Source organism: Coregonus lavaretus, assembly GCF_964263955.1.
Source record: "Coregonus lavaretus genome assembly, chromosome: 35".
NCBI lineage: Eukaryota > Metazoa > Chordata > Actinopteri > Salmoniformes > Salmonidae > Coregonus > Coregonus lavaretus.
Genome location: NC_140022.1, coordinates 1063135 through 1080268, shown reverse-complemented (window position 1 = coordinate 1080268; position 17134 = coordinate 1063135). Strand labels below are relative to the sequence as shown.

Sequence of the window (17134 nt, the reverse complement as noted above, 5' to 3'; positions counted from 1 at the left end):
CACTCCTCACCTGGTGTCTGAGAGGAACCAACTGTAGGACTTCTCTTGTTTTAATTTCCTCGGTCCTTCTCTCTCTCTCCTTGGTTCCTTCACTTTTTGGGATGTTTCTGTGCCTGAGGGCCTGTTTCTCTCAGAGTGTATTCTAATACTGTACTACTGTTGTCTTTCTAGTCGTATTACTGTACAGTTGGTTTCCAAGCGCCTCTCTCTCTGTCTCTCTCTCTCTCTCTCTCTCTCTCTCTCTCTCTCTCTCTCTCTCTCTCTCTCGTTGTACTACTGTACAGCTGGTTTCCAAGCGCCCCTCTCTCTGTGGTGTGACATACACTATGTGACCGTGTACCCTTGGAGTAGACTTTTATATGTGGTGATAAGAGAACAGTCCAGATATAGGGACAGATGGGGACGGGGCAGGGCCAAACATGGTGTGAGCTAGACCTCACCCAACTTCCCCTGGGTCCGCTGCTCAAACAGAACCCAAGTAGGCTGTGTGACCTTCGTGTGAGACTCTACCACTCTGTAACTGCATGATATGTCCAGGGAGCTGCCATGGAATTATGGGATGTCTTCTAAAATCATGATTATGCTGCTTTTTTATTGAAACCACAATGGCCACACTTTAGTCAATGGTTCTCCATGAGAACTGCTTGTGAAATGGTGACATGAACACATTGTCAGAAACCGGTGGGAACATTTCAGCTGTGATGACGTTCTGTGTATGAATGGGACTAGCTCTACATTCATTCTCTACATTCCATAGACCTGGATCACCTAGCACTTTTATCAATGCTACCACTGTCTCTCTTTTCTTCTGTCTCTCTCTCTCTCTCTCCCTTTCTGTCTCCCTCTCTCTTTCTCTCTTTCTCTCTCTCCCTGTCTTTCTCTCTCTCTCTCTCTCTGTCTGTCTGTCTGTCTGTCTGTCTGTCTGTCTGTCTGTCTGTCTGTCTGTCTGCCTGTCTGTCTGTCTGTCTGTCTGTCTGTCTGTGTCTGTCTGTGTCTCTCTCGCTCTCTCTCTCTCTCTCTTTCTCTCGCTCTCTCCCTGTCTGTCTGTCTCTCTCCCTGTCTGTCTGTCTCTCTCTCTCTCTCTCTCGCTCTCTCTTCCTCTCTCTCGTTCTCTCTCCCTCCCTCTCTTGCTCTCTCTCCCTCCCTCTCTCTCTCTCCCTTCCCATCCTCTTGTCCTCCTCACGGGTTAACATAGTCACAGGGGAAGGAAGGTATTATAGAGTTAGTGGATAAACTCTGAACACAAAGGTGTCGAGTCAGACGGATCTCTGTTATGTGAGAGCGTGTGGCAGGAGGCTAAACCTCTGTCTCAGGTCTGCTCCGGCCCCAGTAAGGGGAATCACTGCTCCCTGTGTGTCTCTCTCTCTCTCTCTCTCTCTCTCTCTGCATCCTGCGCTCCAGGGGTTCAGACAGACAGACAGATCACCCCTCTGCTCTCTACTGAATCACTACAGTCTGGGGGAAACTCTAATCCTTTAATTTCCTGTTAACATTTTTGGTCATCCGGCCGTCTGTCCTTCTGTTTACTCCTGTCCTTCTGTTCTCCTCCTCCTTTCCTCTCCCCCTCTTCTTCTCTCTGTGTCCACGACGAGAGGAGCTGTCTGGGGCTTTCTCATTGTCACTCCCTCTTCTGATCTGTTTCCCAGCGGAGCCCGGTGCTTCTCTTCTCTTCCTCTCTCTTTTGAAATTTTCTCTCTTTGTTTCTGCCTTCATCCTTCATCGCCATGGATATGGGCAGCCTGACAACGGTGGTGGCCAACTCGGCCTACATCTCGGCGCGCGGGAGCTTCGACGGCACGGCCAACCCGGCCGCCAACCGGGACAAGAAGTACCACGCCCGCCTGAAGCTACCCCACATCACGGTGTGTGAGGGCCTCAGGGAGACTCTAGACCTGGGCTTCCAGACCGCCTGCGTGGAGCAGCCCATCGGCAAGCGTCTGTTCCAGGAGTTCCTGGAGGCCAACAACGACTACAAAGGCCCCTGCCGCCTGTGGAAGGACGTGGAGGAGTACAACCAGGCCGAGGACCAGGACCGCATCAAGAAGGCTTCCAAGATGCTCTCACGCTACATGGAGCCCAGTGCCAAACACTTCTGCCCCTTCCTGCCGGAGAACGGCATCACCAAGGTGAAGGAGAAGCACGCGGAGGCCGGAGACGATCTGTTCAACGAGACTCTGGCCAGCGTACTGGACTTCCTCAAGGAGGTCCCCTACACGTTCTACCTGGACAGCATGTACCTGAAGAGGTTCCTCCAGTGGAAGTGGCTGGAGATGCAGCCCACAGGAGAGGACTGGTTCATGGACTTCCGTGTCCTGGGGAAGGGGGGCTTCGGGGAGGTACACGCCACCTCGATGAAGGCCACGGGGAAACTGTACGCCTGCAAGAAGCTCAACAAGAAGAGGCTGAAGAAGAGGAAAGGATATGAGGTGAGAGGCAGAAGACCTGTATTACTACTATGTAGTGCAGTTTGTAGTTCACTCCTAAAATGTATTTACGGGTATCCAAGAAAAAGAAGGCGATGTTACCGAAAAAATTGTGAGGGACTTCTTTCTTACAGTGCTTCAAATCCCACTCGATGCTGTCGATAAAATCCAACTCGAACGTGTACACCGTTTCGGACAAAGAGGACAGAGATATGAGCGTCCAATCGTTGCCAAAATGTTCTTTCTTTAAGGCACGAAAATAGGCATGAATGATCAGTTTCCGAGGGAGATTGCAGAACGGCGCAAAGTTCTGTACCCAATCTTCAAGGAAAATAGATTAAAAGGGAAGCGTGTTGCTCTCGTTGTCGATAAACTGTATATTGACAACCAAATGTTCCGCGACACAAAGACTACTCCATGGCTATTCTGAAGGTTCTATTAGAGGAGTCGAATAATGGAACACCCAATACTAGCCATGGTAGGGATTGTAATAATAAAACACATTTATAGTATTTATAGTATTTTATAAAGGGATAAGACGGTATTACAAGAAAGGATAACAAGCGAAATAATACATGTTCAAATATAACTAATTAGAACACAAAAGTACTCAATCAACATAGTGGAGATAAAAACATAGCAAACAGAAGACATAGAAGGCACAGTATGTGGGTATGTGTGGATGTATTGTGATGGAAGGTGTGGTGTGCGTTTTTGTGTTTGGAAAAGTGTGGCGTTAAGTGAGTGAGAAAGGAAATGGTTGCATATCCCAGAACCAACGTGTGTCTGTGAGCAGGGGTTGTGAGAGAGAGCTTTCAATTTTGTGCAGATGAGGGATATACATTTAAAAATATAGTATACATCTAATCTATTTTTTTATTGTCCTATCATGATGGAACGATCCCCAACCCTATATCCTAGACACCCACCTGAGCGACCCATACACCAAAGAGAAGTCCCCATCTGTTTTATGGCCCTGCTGTGAGTTGCCTATATGCAGCCAAAACAGAAAGATAAATGCGGTCAGAGACCTACTAGAGCAGCACCGCCCCCTCAAGATTCTGAACCTGCCTGGCAGGGTTGGTCCTACAAAGCCAGAGCCCCCTGATGGGAGAGCATAATATACAAGGAAATTCTCAAAGCTGCTAATGAGAACCTTGACGACCTTGTACCTAGCCGGTGGGGTACGCCCACCCAGGTAGTGGCAGTGCTGGCAACACTGGCTGCAGTAACCCATGGGGAGGGGGTCACACTCGGACAATCAGAGATGGGGCATATTATTGTGGCCCTAGTGGCACAAAATAATCAAAGGTCTGACTGCACGGAGATGCTTGGGATAAATGGTTACAACGAGGGACCAGAGTGTTTGTGTCTCAGGAGAAGAGGGTGGATCTGATCTCCATCACCTAGGACTTGACATAGGTTAATCAAATCTAAAATGTTTGTTCAATCTTGCATGCTTTCTCAAACAGCTGTAACTGTATATGCATTCGTAAATCAGGTCCTTTCTTGAGTTGGGCTCTGGGATGTAACAACCGTGTCACGATCGTTGGTTAGAGAGGACCAAGGCGCAGCGTGTTGAGCGAACATACTTTAATAGTAAAGTGCACACACGAATACAAAACAATAAACGATACGTAACGTCCTCAGACAATGACTGACAAGGAACAAAAACCCACAACCCCCAAAGGAAAACATACAGATTAAATATGGCTCCCAATCAGAGACAACCAGCCCACAGCTGACACTCGTTGCCTCTGATTGGGAGTCATTATCTCAAACATAGAAATGAACCCAACAGAAATACCAACATAGAAATACATCCAATGAATGAACACACCCTGGCTCAATATACAGAGTCCCGGAGCCAGAGCGTGACAGTACCCCCCCCTAAAGGCGCGGACTGCGACCGCGCCTCAATAAGGGCTAAACAAGGGAGGGCTGGGTGGGCATACCTCCTCGGCGGTGTTTCTGGCTCCGGCCTTGATCCCCACCTCCTCTCCAACCCCCCAAAATACCCCTGGTCCTGTCTAGCCCCGCTGGCCGGAGCCGGACTGACGACACGCGCCCCTGTCTTGGTGCGTGGAACAGGAATGGACCGGAATGGGCTGGCGACGCGCACCACAGACTTGGTGCGGAGAGCAGGAACGAGCCGGACAGGGCTGACAACGCACCCCGTAGGCTTGGTGCGTGGAGCAGGGACAGGCCGGGCAGGGCTGTCGACGCACACCGTAGACTTGGTGCGGAGAGCAGGAACAAGCCGGACAGGGCTGACGACGCACCCCGTAGGCTTGGTGCGTGGAGCAGGGACAGGCCGGGCAGGGCTGTCGACGCACACCGTAGACTTGGTGCGGAGAGCAGGAACGAGCCGGACTGGGCTGACGACGCACCCCGTAGGCTTGGTGCGTGGAGCAGGGACAGGCCGGGCAGGGCTGTCGACGCACACCGTAGACTTGGTGCGTGGAGCAGGAACAGGCCGGGCAGGGCTGTCGACGCACACCGTAGACTTGGTGCGTGGAGCAGGAACAGGCCGGGCAGGGCTGTCGACGCACACCGTAGACTTGGTGCGTGGAGCAGGAACAGGCCGGGCAGGGCTGTCGACGCACACCACTGACTTGGTGGGAATGGCAGGAACAGGCCGGGCTGGGCTGACGACGCGCACCACTGACTTGGTGGGAATGGCAGGAACAGGCCGGACCGTACTGGGGACACACACCACTGGCCCCACGCAGGGATCAGGAACGGGCCGGACCGGACTGGTAACACACCCCAGTACCTCTCGCCGTGCCTCCACACTTTCCCTCTCCTCTGTGCCCAGTGGCCCCCCTAACCTGGCGGCCTTCTCTGCCAACGCTTTGCACCACTCTAACCCGTACACCTGCTGCCCCGACGTCGTGAGCCCCCCCCTAAAAATTTCCTGGGGGTCTCTCCTCCTCGTGGCCAAGGCCTCTCTCCCTCTTGCCAGACTCGCAATCATCTCCTCCCACGTCCATCCTCTCTCCTCATCACGCTGCTTGATCCATTCGAGGTTGCCACGGAGATCTGCCAGTGATGGCTCCTGAACACGCTGCTTGGTCGTTGTATGGTGGGTTTTTCTGTCACGATCGTTGGTTAGAGAGGACCAAGGCGCAGCGTGTTGAGCGAACATACTTTAATAGTAAAGTGCACACACGAATACAAAACAATAAACGATACGTAACGTCCTCAGACAATGACTGACAAGGAACAAAAACCCACAACCCCCAAAGGAAAACATACAGATTAAATATGGCTCCCAATCAGAGACAACCAGCCCACAGCTGACACTCGTTGCCTCTGATTGGGAGTCATTATCTCAAACATAGAAATGAACCCAACAGAAATACCAACATAGAAATACACCCAATGAATGAACACACCCTGGCTCAATATACAGAGTCCCGGAGCCAGAGCGTGACAAACCGTTGAGAATCTGAGCTTATGGTTGATTGTGGAGGAAAGGGGTTGAGTGTGTTAGAGTATGAGCGTGTGTGTGTTTGTGTGTGTTTATCCCACATCTGTTGCAAGGGGGTAAGGATGTTAGGGAGAATATAGGATGAAGCACAATAATTGTTTGCTAAAATAATAATTGCTTGACAAAAATGTAATGTAATACAATGGCAATCCGGGTTATAGGTAACAATCCTTCGCATGAACTGCCGACATTATTACGCATATTAATTGATAATGATTGAAATTAAGATATGCAAGATATTTGAATAGATATATATTTTCAATAGCTATATATAAATGTATATTGAGGTGATAGCATTGGAAATGCTTTTGGCGGTTGACCTGCTTCTGTTTTGTGGGTGGCACTGTGTGCTGTTTTCGAAGGATGGGTCCTGGCCCCTCGGGGGCCTAGGGATCCGGGGGGACGGGGGTGGTATGCCGATCACTGGGATGACAACCCAACTTGGGATGGGGAGGGGCTTTAGCGGGGGGAATAGTGGAGAACAATTGGAGTGTTACTTAGTACAATGCAAATATCATGGTACAGCTATATTTAATAATAATATGCCATTTAGCAGACGCTTTTATCCAAAGCGACTTACAGTCATGCGTGCATACATTATTCGTTTTTTGTGTATGGGTGGTCACGGGGATCGAACCCACTACCTTAGCGTTACAAGTGCCGTGGACTACCAGCTGAGCTACAGAGGACCACTATATGGACACTCAATCACTATGGTATTTTTTTATTGGTACAGGGGGTGAAATATACTTCTCCCATGGGCAAAGAAACTCAAAACGGGTGATGATATTAATTAACAGTAATTTCGATCCGAATGTGCAAATTGTCCAAACAGATCCGCAAGGTAGATGGATGATTTTAAATATGTTATTGGACCATAAACAGATATGGCTCATTAACCTTTACGGACCAAATAATGATGATCCACACTTCTTTGACAACATATATAATAAATTATCAACCCTGCAAGCAATACAATACTCTATCATTATGGTAGAATATTATAATACTGTTTTAAATAGCTCAATGGACCATAAAGGAAATCACACTACAAACTATCACCCTCATGCTCTTAAGGAAATCATGAATGTCATGGATACATTAGAACTAGTAGATATATGGAGGCTTAAATATCCTGACCTAGTGAGATATAATTACATGGCGGAGACTCAATCAAGCTAGTTGTCTTGACTTGTTTCTTATGTGTCAGTGTGTAGCGGTAGGACGGAGTCAGGCGCAGGACACAGAGCTAGTAGACAACGTACTTTACTCGTGAAAATAAATGAACATAATCTCCACGCAGGGAGGACAAAACCTGCTCACCAGTCGATAACACCAAACATAGAACAAACACGCACACAACACAGTGGGAGCCAGAGGGTTAAATAGGAAACAAATCATGAACATAATGGGAACCAGGTATGTACAATAAAGACAAAACAAGTGGAACACAGAAACATAGATCGGTGGCAGCTAGTACTCCGGTGACGACGAACGCCGAAGCCTGCCCGAGCAAGGAGGAGCAGCCTCGGCTGAATTCGTGACAGTACCCCCCCCCTTGACGTGCGGCTCCAGCCGTGCGCCGACACCAGATCGGGGACGGCCAGGAGGACGTGGAGCAGGGCGAGTCGGATGACGACGGTGGAAATCCCTCAACATGGAGGGATCGAGGATGTCCCTCCTGGGGACCCAGCACTGTTCCTCCGGACCGTACCCCTCCCACTCCACGAGATACTGCAGGCTCCCCACCCGACGCCTCGAATCCAGGATGGAACGGACCGAGTACGCCGGTGCCCCCTCGATGTCCAGTGAGGGTGGAGGAACCTCCCGTACCTCAGACTCCTGGAGTGGACCAGCTACCACCGGCCTGAGGAGAGACACATGGAATGAGGGGTTAATACAGTAATCAGGAGGAAGCTGTAACCTATAACAAACCTCGTTCAATCTCCTCAGGACTTTAAATGGCCCCACAAACCGCCGACCCAGCTTCTGGCAGGGCAGGCGAAGGGGCAGGTTTCGGTTCGAGAGCCAGACCTGGTCCCCCGGTGCATACACCGGGGCCTCACTGCGGTGGCGGTCAGCGCTCGCCTTTTGTCGCCTGATGGCCCGCTGCAGGCATACATGGGCAGCGTTCCAGGTCTCCTGCGAGCGCCGAAACCATTCATCCACCACAGGTGCCTCAATCTGGCTCTGATGCCATGGTGCCAGAACCGGCTGATAACCTAACACACACTGAAATGGAGAAAGGTTAGTGGAGGAGTGGCGGAGGGAGTTTTGGGCCATCTCTACCCAGGGGATGAAAACCGACCACTCCCCCGGCCGGTCCTGGCAATAGGACCGCAGAAACCTCCTCACCTCCTGGTTTACTCTTTCCACCTGCCCATTACTCTCGGGGTGAAACCCTGAGGTCAGGCTGACCGAGATCCCCAGACGTTCCATGAACGCCCTCCAGACCCTTGAGGTGAACTGGGAACCCCGATCAGACACTATATCCTCAGGTACCCCGTAGTGCCGGAAGACGTGTGTAAATAGGGCCTCAGCAGTCTGTAGGGCTGTAGGGAGACCGGGCAGAGGAATGAGACGGCAGGCCTTAGAAAACCGATCCACAACGACCAAGATCATAGTGTCCACCGATAGGTGAGACCACGGCCGTTGTGAAACAGGGAGGAGTTGTAATTTCCCTCTGGGCAGGTGTCTAGGTGCCTTACACTGGGAGCACACCGAGCAGGAGGAAACATGTCAGGAAATACTGTCACGCCCTGACATAGAGATCTCTAGTTGGTTTGGTCAGGGTGTAATTTTCTATGTGATTTTCTAGAATGTGTATTTCTATGTTGGCCAGGTGTGGTTCCCAATCAGAGGCAGCTGTCAATCGTTGTCTCTGATTGGGAATCATACTTAGGTAGCCATTTTTGCCTACCTATGTTGTGGGATCTTGTTTCTGGTTTGGCTTGTTTATGTGTAGCCCATTAGAACTTCACGTTACGTCGCTTTTGTTGTTTTGTCGTGTGTTTACTTCTTCATTAAACATGTACGCATACCACGCTGCACCTTGGTTCAATCCTTTACACGACGAACGTTGACAATCATAGGTAGGACTGGTGGAGTTATGTCGCACATGCAGCTAACAAAAACATATGGAAATGTCTGCTCTACCCAAAATTACAACCAAATAATTGCAGCATTACCGCATAAATGGAAGCGGAAAGTGGAAGGGGGAAAAAGTAAGGAACTTGTCTGTCGGCCCTGCATTAAAGAACATAATTGGTTAAAGAAAATTGTGATATTAAAAAAATATACCAGTTTCATTTAAGGACCAAAGGATTGTGTTTATGAATTGATACGCAAAACGACGCCAGATTCAAAACGTTTAATTATTATACAAAATTCTTGATACCAATAGAATGTTATTTATATGGAGGATACAATCTTCCCAGCTCTGCAGATTTTGCTGCGAAGAGACAGAATCATTAGATAATTTGTTTTGGTACTGTCCATTTGTAGCTTGTTTTTGGTCACAGGTCCAGGAATGGCTGAAGGATTGCAATATTTACCTGGAGCTAACCCTGCAGATAGCATTACTGGGTGATCTGAAAAGTCATAGTCAATCGATCAATAATATAATAATACTTTTAGCAAAAATGTTTATTTTCAATTTACAATCTGTAGAAACAATGAGAATAGAACGTTCAGAACTTTTGTGAAACGGTACAGTTGAAAAATATATGGCAAGTAGAAATCCAATATGGATGGTGTTAAGAGATAGATGGGTGGTGTTGAATGGAGTTGAAGGGATGGGACTAATAACAACTAACAACAACTAATAACAACAAGATAACTAATGTAAAGCATACTGTGTCCATAATAAGTATATAGGTTATAGGTTGAGAGATTTTGTGAAAGAGCACAGTTAGAAAGATATGGCATATAGAATCAAACCGGATGGACATCATGAAAATGATCAGAGAGGTTGAGGGTAGAGGAAGTTCAGGAGTAAAAACAAACAAAATAGAATTATTGTAAAATTGACTGTGTCCATAAAATGTATATAGTATGTCTAAACTGGAAGTAGAGGCCTAAGCGTTGTTGTTCACTAGTTTACTCCAATTAGGGAAGGGGTGGTTGGGTTGGAAAGTAATAAAGTGAAATATATTTTTAAAAACGATATGTATGTATATGTATTTATATGTATGTATGTCTTTATGTATGTGTATGTATGTATATGTGTATATATATATATATATATATATATATATATATTTGCGAGAGAAAAAAACATATGGGGGATTGGAAGTGATGCAGACAATTACATTGATGGAAGTTACAATCAATCTGCAATATTAAAGCTGATCTACCCCCCCAAAATTAATTACATTGTTTAAATAAAATAAAATAAATAAAAACAATGGAGGGAAAATTGGTTGCCATTGGAATAGAGGAAGGAGTGCCTGATGGGTAGTGTAGTTCATGGAGGGAAATGACTACGGGTCAGTTGATGGGTTGTTGCGAGACGTGTGTTGTTAGGTGTTGGTTTTATTACGTGAGTTCCGTGTGAGAGCTGTGAGGAAGTCATTTTAAAGAGGGAATAGAGAGAGAGAGAGAGAGAGAAGTGTGTGACTGGCAAAAGAGAGTTCACAGTTTAATGAATCAAGTTTGTGTTTGGATGATGAACACCACTCGTAACACAACCTATCCAAAGCATCTGTCCAGGATAAGCGATGCTTAGTGGAGGAGGGCCGATTACAGAACAGACTTATGCTAGTACATAGGAGAGCACACACACTTCAGCCTTGACCTTCATCAGAATGTCACAGCTCTTCAGATTATCACAGGGATTTTACACAACATAAGACCCTCATTCAGGACTATTACCCAACAACACACCTTCCAAATGTCTTCCTCTCAGTATCCCAAATAGCACCCCCCTCCCTATAAATCCCTATGGGCCCTGGTCAAAAGTAGTGCACTTCATAGGGAATAGGGGGTCATGTAGAAAGCAGCCATGCAGGATCGTGATCATTCCTGTAGATGTTTTACAACAATGTTCTATGCCCAAATAGACTAGACAGAGGAGTGGTCTGGGCAGTGGTGGTGGTGGTGGTGAAACTGTGTGTGTGTCTGTGTGTGTGTAGTGTCTGTGTCTGTGTGTAGTGTAGTGCAGTGTGTGTGTGTGTCTGTGTGTAGTGTAGTGTAGTGCAGTGGTCTCCAGTAAAATGAATGGAAGTGTTGGACTGTAGTCCGTTCTGGGCAGTGAGGTGTAAGGGTCTGTCTGGAGTGGAACTGAACGAACAGGGGACATTGAGATATATTGGGCAGGGCAGAGTTGACATAAAATACAAGTGGTATTTCATTAAAATACTCCAGGGGTGCAACTAGTCCTCTAGGCCACAGTGGCAGCTGGTTTACAGACTGACGTCTACCTGGGAAACAAAGTGTGGACTCTGGACTGACATTGGACTGTCAAACCACTCGCTGATATATGAAGTGACATTAATCGCTCAATGAAGTGCCAACGCAGGAACCAGAGGAGCTGTGTAGTGTGTCTGGCTTCCATGATATAAGTGATAAGCCTCCTGCAGCATTAGAGTGATTAATGAGCTCCTTATTCAATAGGTGCCAACTCCACCATGTTTATAAATGGAGCAGATCCCTCCCTGCTAAGGGTATTGGGCCTGTGTGTTTGTATGTACGTGTTTATCACATATGCTTACGTATAAGTGTCTGGTTGTCTTGTGGAATGTGAATGAACTGATGGACCTTGCAGCCTGTCCTGTGCTGACCTTAGAGACACAGGCTTTGGCGCAAATGGCACCTGGTTCTCTATATAGTGCAATACATTTGACCAGAGCCCTATGAGCCCTGGTCAAAAGTAGTGCTCTATGAAAGGAAAAGGGTGCCATTTGGGACGCAAACAAAGTGTTTCCCCTCCGGTCCACTAGGGGGCGATGGTGGAGAAGAGAATTCTGGCACGTGTCCACAGCAGGTTCATCGTGTCGCTGGCCTACGCCTTCCAGACCAAGACTGAGCTCTGTCTGGTCATGACCATCATGAATGGAGGAGACCTGAGGTAAGATAGCTTGCTCCTATTGGGTGGGTGTGGGGAGGGAGGAGACCTGAGGTAAGATAGCTTGCTCCTATTGGGTGGGTGTGGGGAGGGAGGAGACCTGAGGTAAGATAGCTTGCTCCTATTGGGTGAGTGTGGGGAGGGAAGAGACCTGAGGTAAGATAGCTTGCTCCTATTGGGTGGGTGTGGGGAGGGAAGAGACCTGAGGTAAGATAGCTTGCTCCTATTGGGTGGGTGTGGGGAGGGAGGAGACCTGAGGTAAGATAGCTTGCTCCTATTGGGTGAGTGTGGGGAGGGAGGAGACCTGAGGTAAGATAGCTTGCTCCTATTGGGTGAGTGTGGGGAGGGAAGAGACCTGAGGTAAGATAGCTTGCTCCTATTGGGTGGGTGTGGGGAGGGAGGAGACCTGAGGTAAGATAGCTTGCTTCTATTGGGTGGGTGTGGGGAGGGAGGAGACCTGAGGTAAGATAGCTTGCTCCTATTGGGTGGGTGTGGGGAGGGAGGAGACCTGAGGTAAGATAGCTTGCTCCTATTGGGTGGGTGTGGGGAGGGAGGGTTCTATTTATGTCTGACTATCTACTGTTTGTTTCCTGCTGTGTTTCTTGTTGTGTTTCTATGTGGTTTGTGTATGTAATGTGTGATCTGAGGTAAGAATGTCCTCTTGTAAACATCAATCTGATCTGTGGTCAGGTATCACATCTACAATGTGGACGAGAACAACCCAGGGTTTGATGAGCAGAGGGCCTGTTTTTACACAGCTCAGATCATCCAGGGCATGGAGCACCTCCACCAGAAGAGAATCATCTACAGAGACCTCAAACCTGAGAATGTGTTGTTGGATAATGAAGGTGAACACACATACACGCACACACAGCGGGCTAACACAGTACATAGTTTCCTACAATACACTTTCACAACTTAAATCCATTTACTCTTAACACTAACACAGGACATGCGTCGACACTGACGTACTCTGGGCTGCTAACAATGTCTCTGACGTTTGTTCGAGTTGTGTTTGACATTGTTTACTCTCTCTGTCTCAGGTAACGTGCGTATCTCTGACCTTGGTCTGGCCGTGGAGCTGGCAGACCACCAGAACAATATCAAAGGCTACGCTGGGACTCCAGGTACACTACCACTTACCTTACCTTACCTTACCTCACCTTACCTTACCTTGCCTCACCTGTACAGTACAACTCACTGTACTGTCCCTGACAACTCACTGTACTGTCCCTGACAACTCACTGTAGTGTCCCTGACAACTCACTGTACTGTCCCTGACAACTCACTGTACTGTCCCTGACAACTCACTGTAGTGTCCCTGACAACTCACTGTACTGTCCCTGAAAACTCACTGTACTGTCCCTGACAACTCACTGTACTGTCCCTGACAACTCACTGTACTGTCCCTGACAACTCACCTGTACAGTACAACTCAATGTACTGTCCCTGACAACTCACTGTACTGTCCCTGACAACTCACTGTACTGTCCCTGACAACTCACTGTACTGTCCCTGACAACTCACTGTACTGTCCCTGACAACTCACCTGTACAGTACAACTCAATGTACTGTCCCTGACAACTCACTGTACTGTCCCTGACAACTCACTGTAGTGTCCCTGACAACTCACTGTACTGTCCCTGACAACTCACTGTACTGTCCCTGACAACTCACTGTACTGTCCCTGACAACTCACTGTACTGTCCCTGACAACTCACTGTACTGTCCCTGACAACTCACTGTAGTGTCCCTGACAACTCACTGTACTGTCCCTGACAACTCACTGTAGTGTCCCTGACAACTCACTGTACTGTCCCTGACAACTCACTGTAGTGTCCCTGACAACTCACTGTACTGTCCCTGACAACTCACTGTACTGTCCCTGACAACTCACTGTAGTGTCCCTGACAACTCACTGTAGTGTCCCTGACAACTCACTGTACTGTCCCTGACAACTCACCTGTCCCTGACAACTCAATGTACTGTCCCTGACAACTCACTGTAGTGTCCCTGACAACTCACTGTAGTGTCCCTGACAACTCACTGTACTGTACCTGACAACTCACTGTCCCTGACAACTCACTGTACTGTCCCTGACAACTCACTGTACTGTCCCTGACAACTCACTGTACCTGACAACTCACTGTACTGTCCCTGACAACTCACTGTACTGTCCCTGACAACTCACTGTAGTGTCCCTGACAACTCACTGTACTGTCCCTGACAACTCACTGCAGTGTCCCTGACAACTCACTGCAGTGTCCCTGACAACTCACTGTAGTGTCCCTGACAACTCACTGTCCTTACCTGTCCCCTCCCCTCTCTATCACACCTGTCCTTACCTGTCCCCTCCCCTCTCTATCACACCTGTCCTTACCTGTCCCCTCCCCTCTCTATCACACCTTCCCTTACTTCCCTGCACTGTACATTAAAGTAGGGGTCAAAAGTAGATTACTATATACTGTATATGGGGAATAGGGTGCCATTTGAGATGCAGACAGAGGACACTACTGTACCCTTTGACCTCTTCCTGTCAGGGTTCATGGCCCCAGAGCTGCTGAAAGGGGAGGAGTATGACTGGTCAGTGGACTACTTTACCCTTGGGGTCACGCTGTATGAGTTCATCGCTGCCAAGGGACCTTTCAGAACCCGAGGAGAGAAGGTGACCTCTTCCTTCCTCTCTTCCACCTCTTCTTCTCCCTCCTTTTCTCTCTTGTTCTGTCTCGCTCCTTCTCTCTCTCTCCTTTTCTCTCGCTCTCCTTCTCTGTCCCTCTCGCCCTCCTTCTGTCTCTCTCCTTCTCTCTCTCTCTCTCTCTCTCTCTCTCTCTCGCTCCTTCTATGTGTGTGTCTCTCTCCTTCTCTGTGCCTCCTTCTCTGTGTCTCTCTCCTCTCTCTCTCTCTATCCTTCTCTCTCTCTCCTTCTCTGTCCCTCTCTCTCTCATTCTCTCTTTCTCTGTCTTTCTCTTGCTTTCTTCAGTCACAGCTCACCTCTGCCTAACTCTGTTCCAAATGGCACCCTATTTCATATGGAGTGTGTTACTTTTGGGAATAGGGTGCCATTTGGGAGGCAACCAGAGGCTTGACAGAGGCAACGCTAATGAATGATGTACTGGGTTGGGCTGGTCAGGTGTAACCTAACCTAGGGATATCACATAGAGTTGGATAGAGGGCACAAAGAGGTACATTGAGGCACGTAGAGGGTTGGATAGATGTGCCTTCTGTCCAACTCTATGGGCTGTCATCCATTCAGGTGGAGAACAAGGTAGTGAAGAAGCGGATTCTGAACGACCCCGTGACCTACCCGGAGAAGTTCAGCGAGAACGCCAAGTCCATCTGCGAGGCGCTGCTGTGCAAGACGGTGGACCAGAGGCTGGGCTTCAAGAACGGGTCCTGCGACGAGCTCCGAATGCACCCCTTCTTCAGCGAACTCAACTGGATGAAACTGAACGAAGGTACGGCCTGCATCACTGGGGCTGCGTCCAAAATACCACCCTATTATCCGTTCGCCCTGGTCAAAAGTAGTGCACTATATAGGGAACAGGGTGCCATTTGGAACGGACGCCGCTGCATCTATACACACATTACCCAATATACACACATTACCCAATATACACACATTACCCAATATACCCACATTACCCAATATACCCACATTACCCAATATACCCACATTACCCAATATACACACACATTACCCAATATACACACACATTACCCAATATACACACACATTACCCAATATACACACATTACCCAATATATACACACATTACCCGATATACACACATTACCCAATATACACACACATTACCCAATATACCCACATTACCCAATATATACACACATTACCCGATATACACACATTACCCAATATACACACACATTACCCAATATACCCACATTACCCAATATACACACATTACCCGATATACACACATTACCCGATATATACACACATTACCCAATATACACACATTACCCAATATATACACACATTACCCGATATACACACATTACCCGATATACACACATTACCCAATATACACACATTTGTCGTCCTTTGATTAAATCTTATTGAAACCCATAATAAACAAAGCAGCAAAACTTCATTTCAAACTGGAAATCAACATAACTGACATGTGCCCAGTTTCACATGATCAGTCACATGACTCTCTCTAAGTGGTGTTGTGTTCCTCATATAGGGATCCTGGTGCCTCCGTTTGTTCCCGACTCCAAGACAGTCTACGCCAAGGATCTGGACGACGTCGGAGCTTTCTCAACAGTGAAGGGCGTCACCCTGGACGACCCCGACAAGGAGTTCTTTGACGAGTTCGCCTCGGGAAACATCCCCATTCCCTGGCAGGAGGAGATGATCGAGACGGGGATCTACGGGGAGCTGAACCTCTGGGGGGTCGGGGGGGCGCTGCCCAACGACCTGCGCAGGGAGAGCATCCTGGAACAGCCCCCCAAGTCCTCCACCTGCTGCCTGTCATAGATCAGAGGTCAAGGGGTAGGGAATATGGAACTCTTTGGTCGTGTTCCCCTGCAAAGACGTTGCATGCATCAACCAATGGTTGTGTGCCACATCATTGACTGTGTCATCGACTGACAGATTGCTATAACATGATGTGATTAGCTGATAATTAAAATGCCTATCCAGGCGTTGTAAGATCTGGCAGGCGTCAGCAACACCTGGGCAGAGGAACGCGCCCTTTATGAATATCATGACTAGGAAGGATATCATTGGCCGGCCGAGAGGAGGAAGTAGTCTTGGCCATTGGATTGAATGGAATGGGTTGTAAATTATGGAATGTTTATTTAGTTTATTATTTATGATATATTATTATGTTTATCAAAATGAACATGCTAATAGATGTTTTAGATATCTGCACCTGTTTCTTCTCAGTGAAGAATCATTCTTTTTTTGCTACTGCTAATATGGCACATGGTGAAATGCTCCATTTATTGTAATTCACCAAAGAGACTGAATAGTGCTTTAACAGTCAGCCACTACGCTGAGAAAACAAAATACAGTCACTATAATATTTTATTTGCTATAATGGAACTATAATGGAACTATAATGGAACCATAATGGAACTATAATGGAACTGTAATTGCTCTGTTTCTGTTTACTTGTTTGTCTTTTGCTG

General features: G+C 47.8%; 1 protein-coding gene across 1 annotated transcript; it reads left to right on the top strand.

Moving 5' to 3' along the window:
• Positions 1–1724: 1724 nt before the first annotated feature.
• On the top strand, positions 1725–16478 carry grk1a (G protein-coupled receptor kinase 1 a; the record flags this gene model as incomplete). The annotated part of the gene is made up of 7 exons (XM_084152537.1): positions 1725–2426; positions 11856–11983; positions 12671–12828; positions 13024–13107; positions 14521–14645; positions 15234–15435; positions 16186–16478. 7 exons carry the CDS (start codon positions 1725–1727, stop codon positions 16476–16478), a joined length of 1692 nt encoding a protein of 563 aa, XP_084008663.1.
• Positions 16479–17134: the final 656 nt, after the last annotated feature.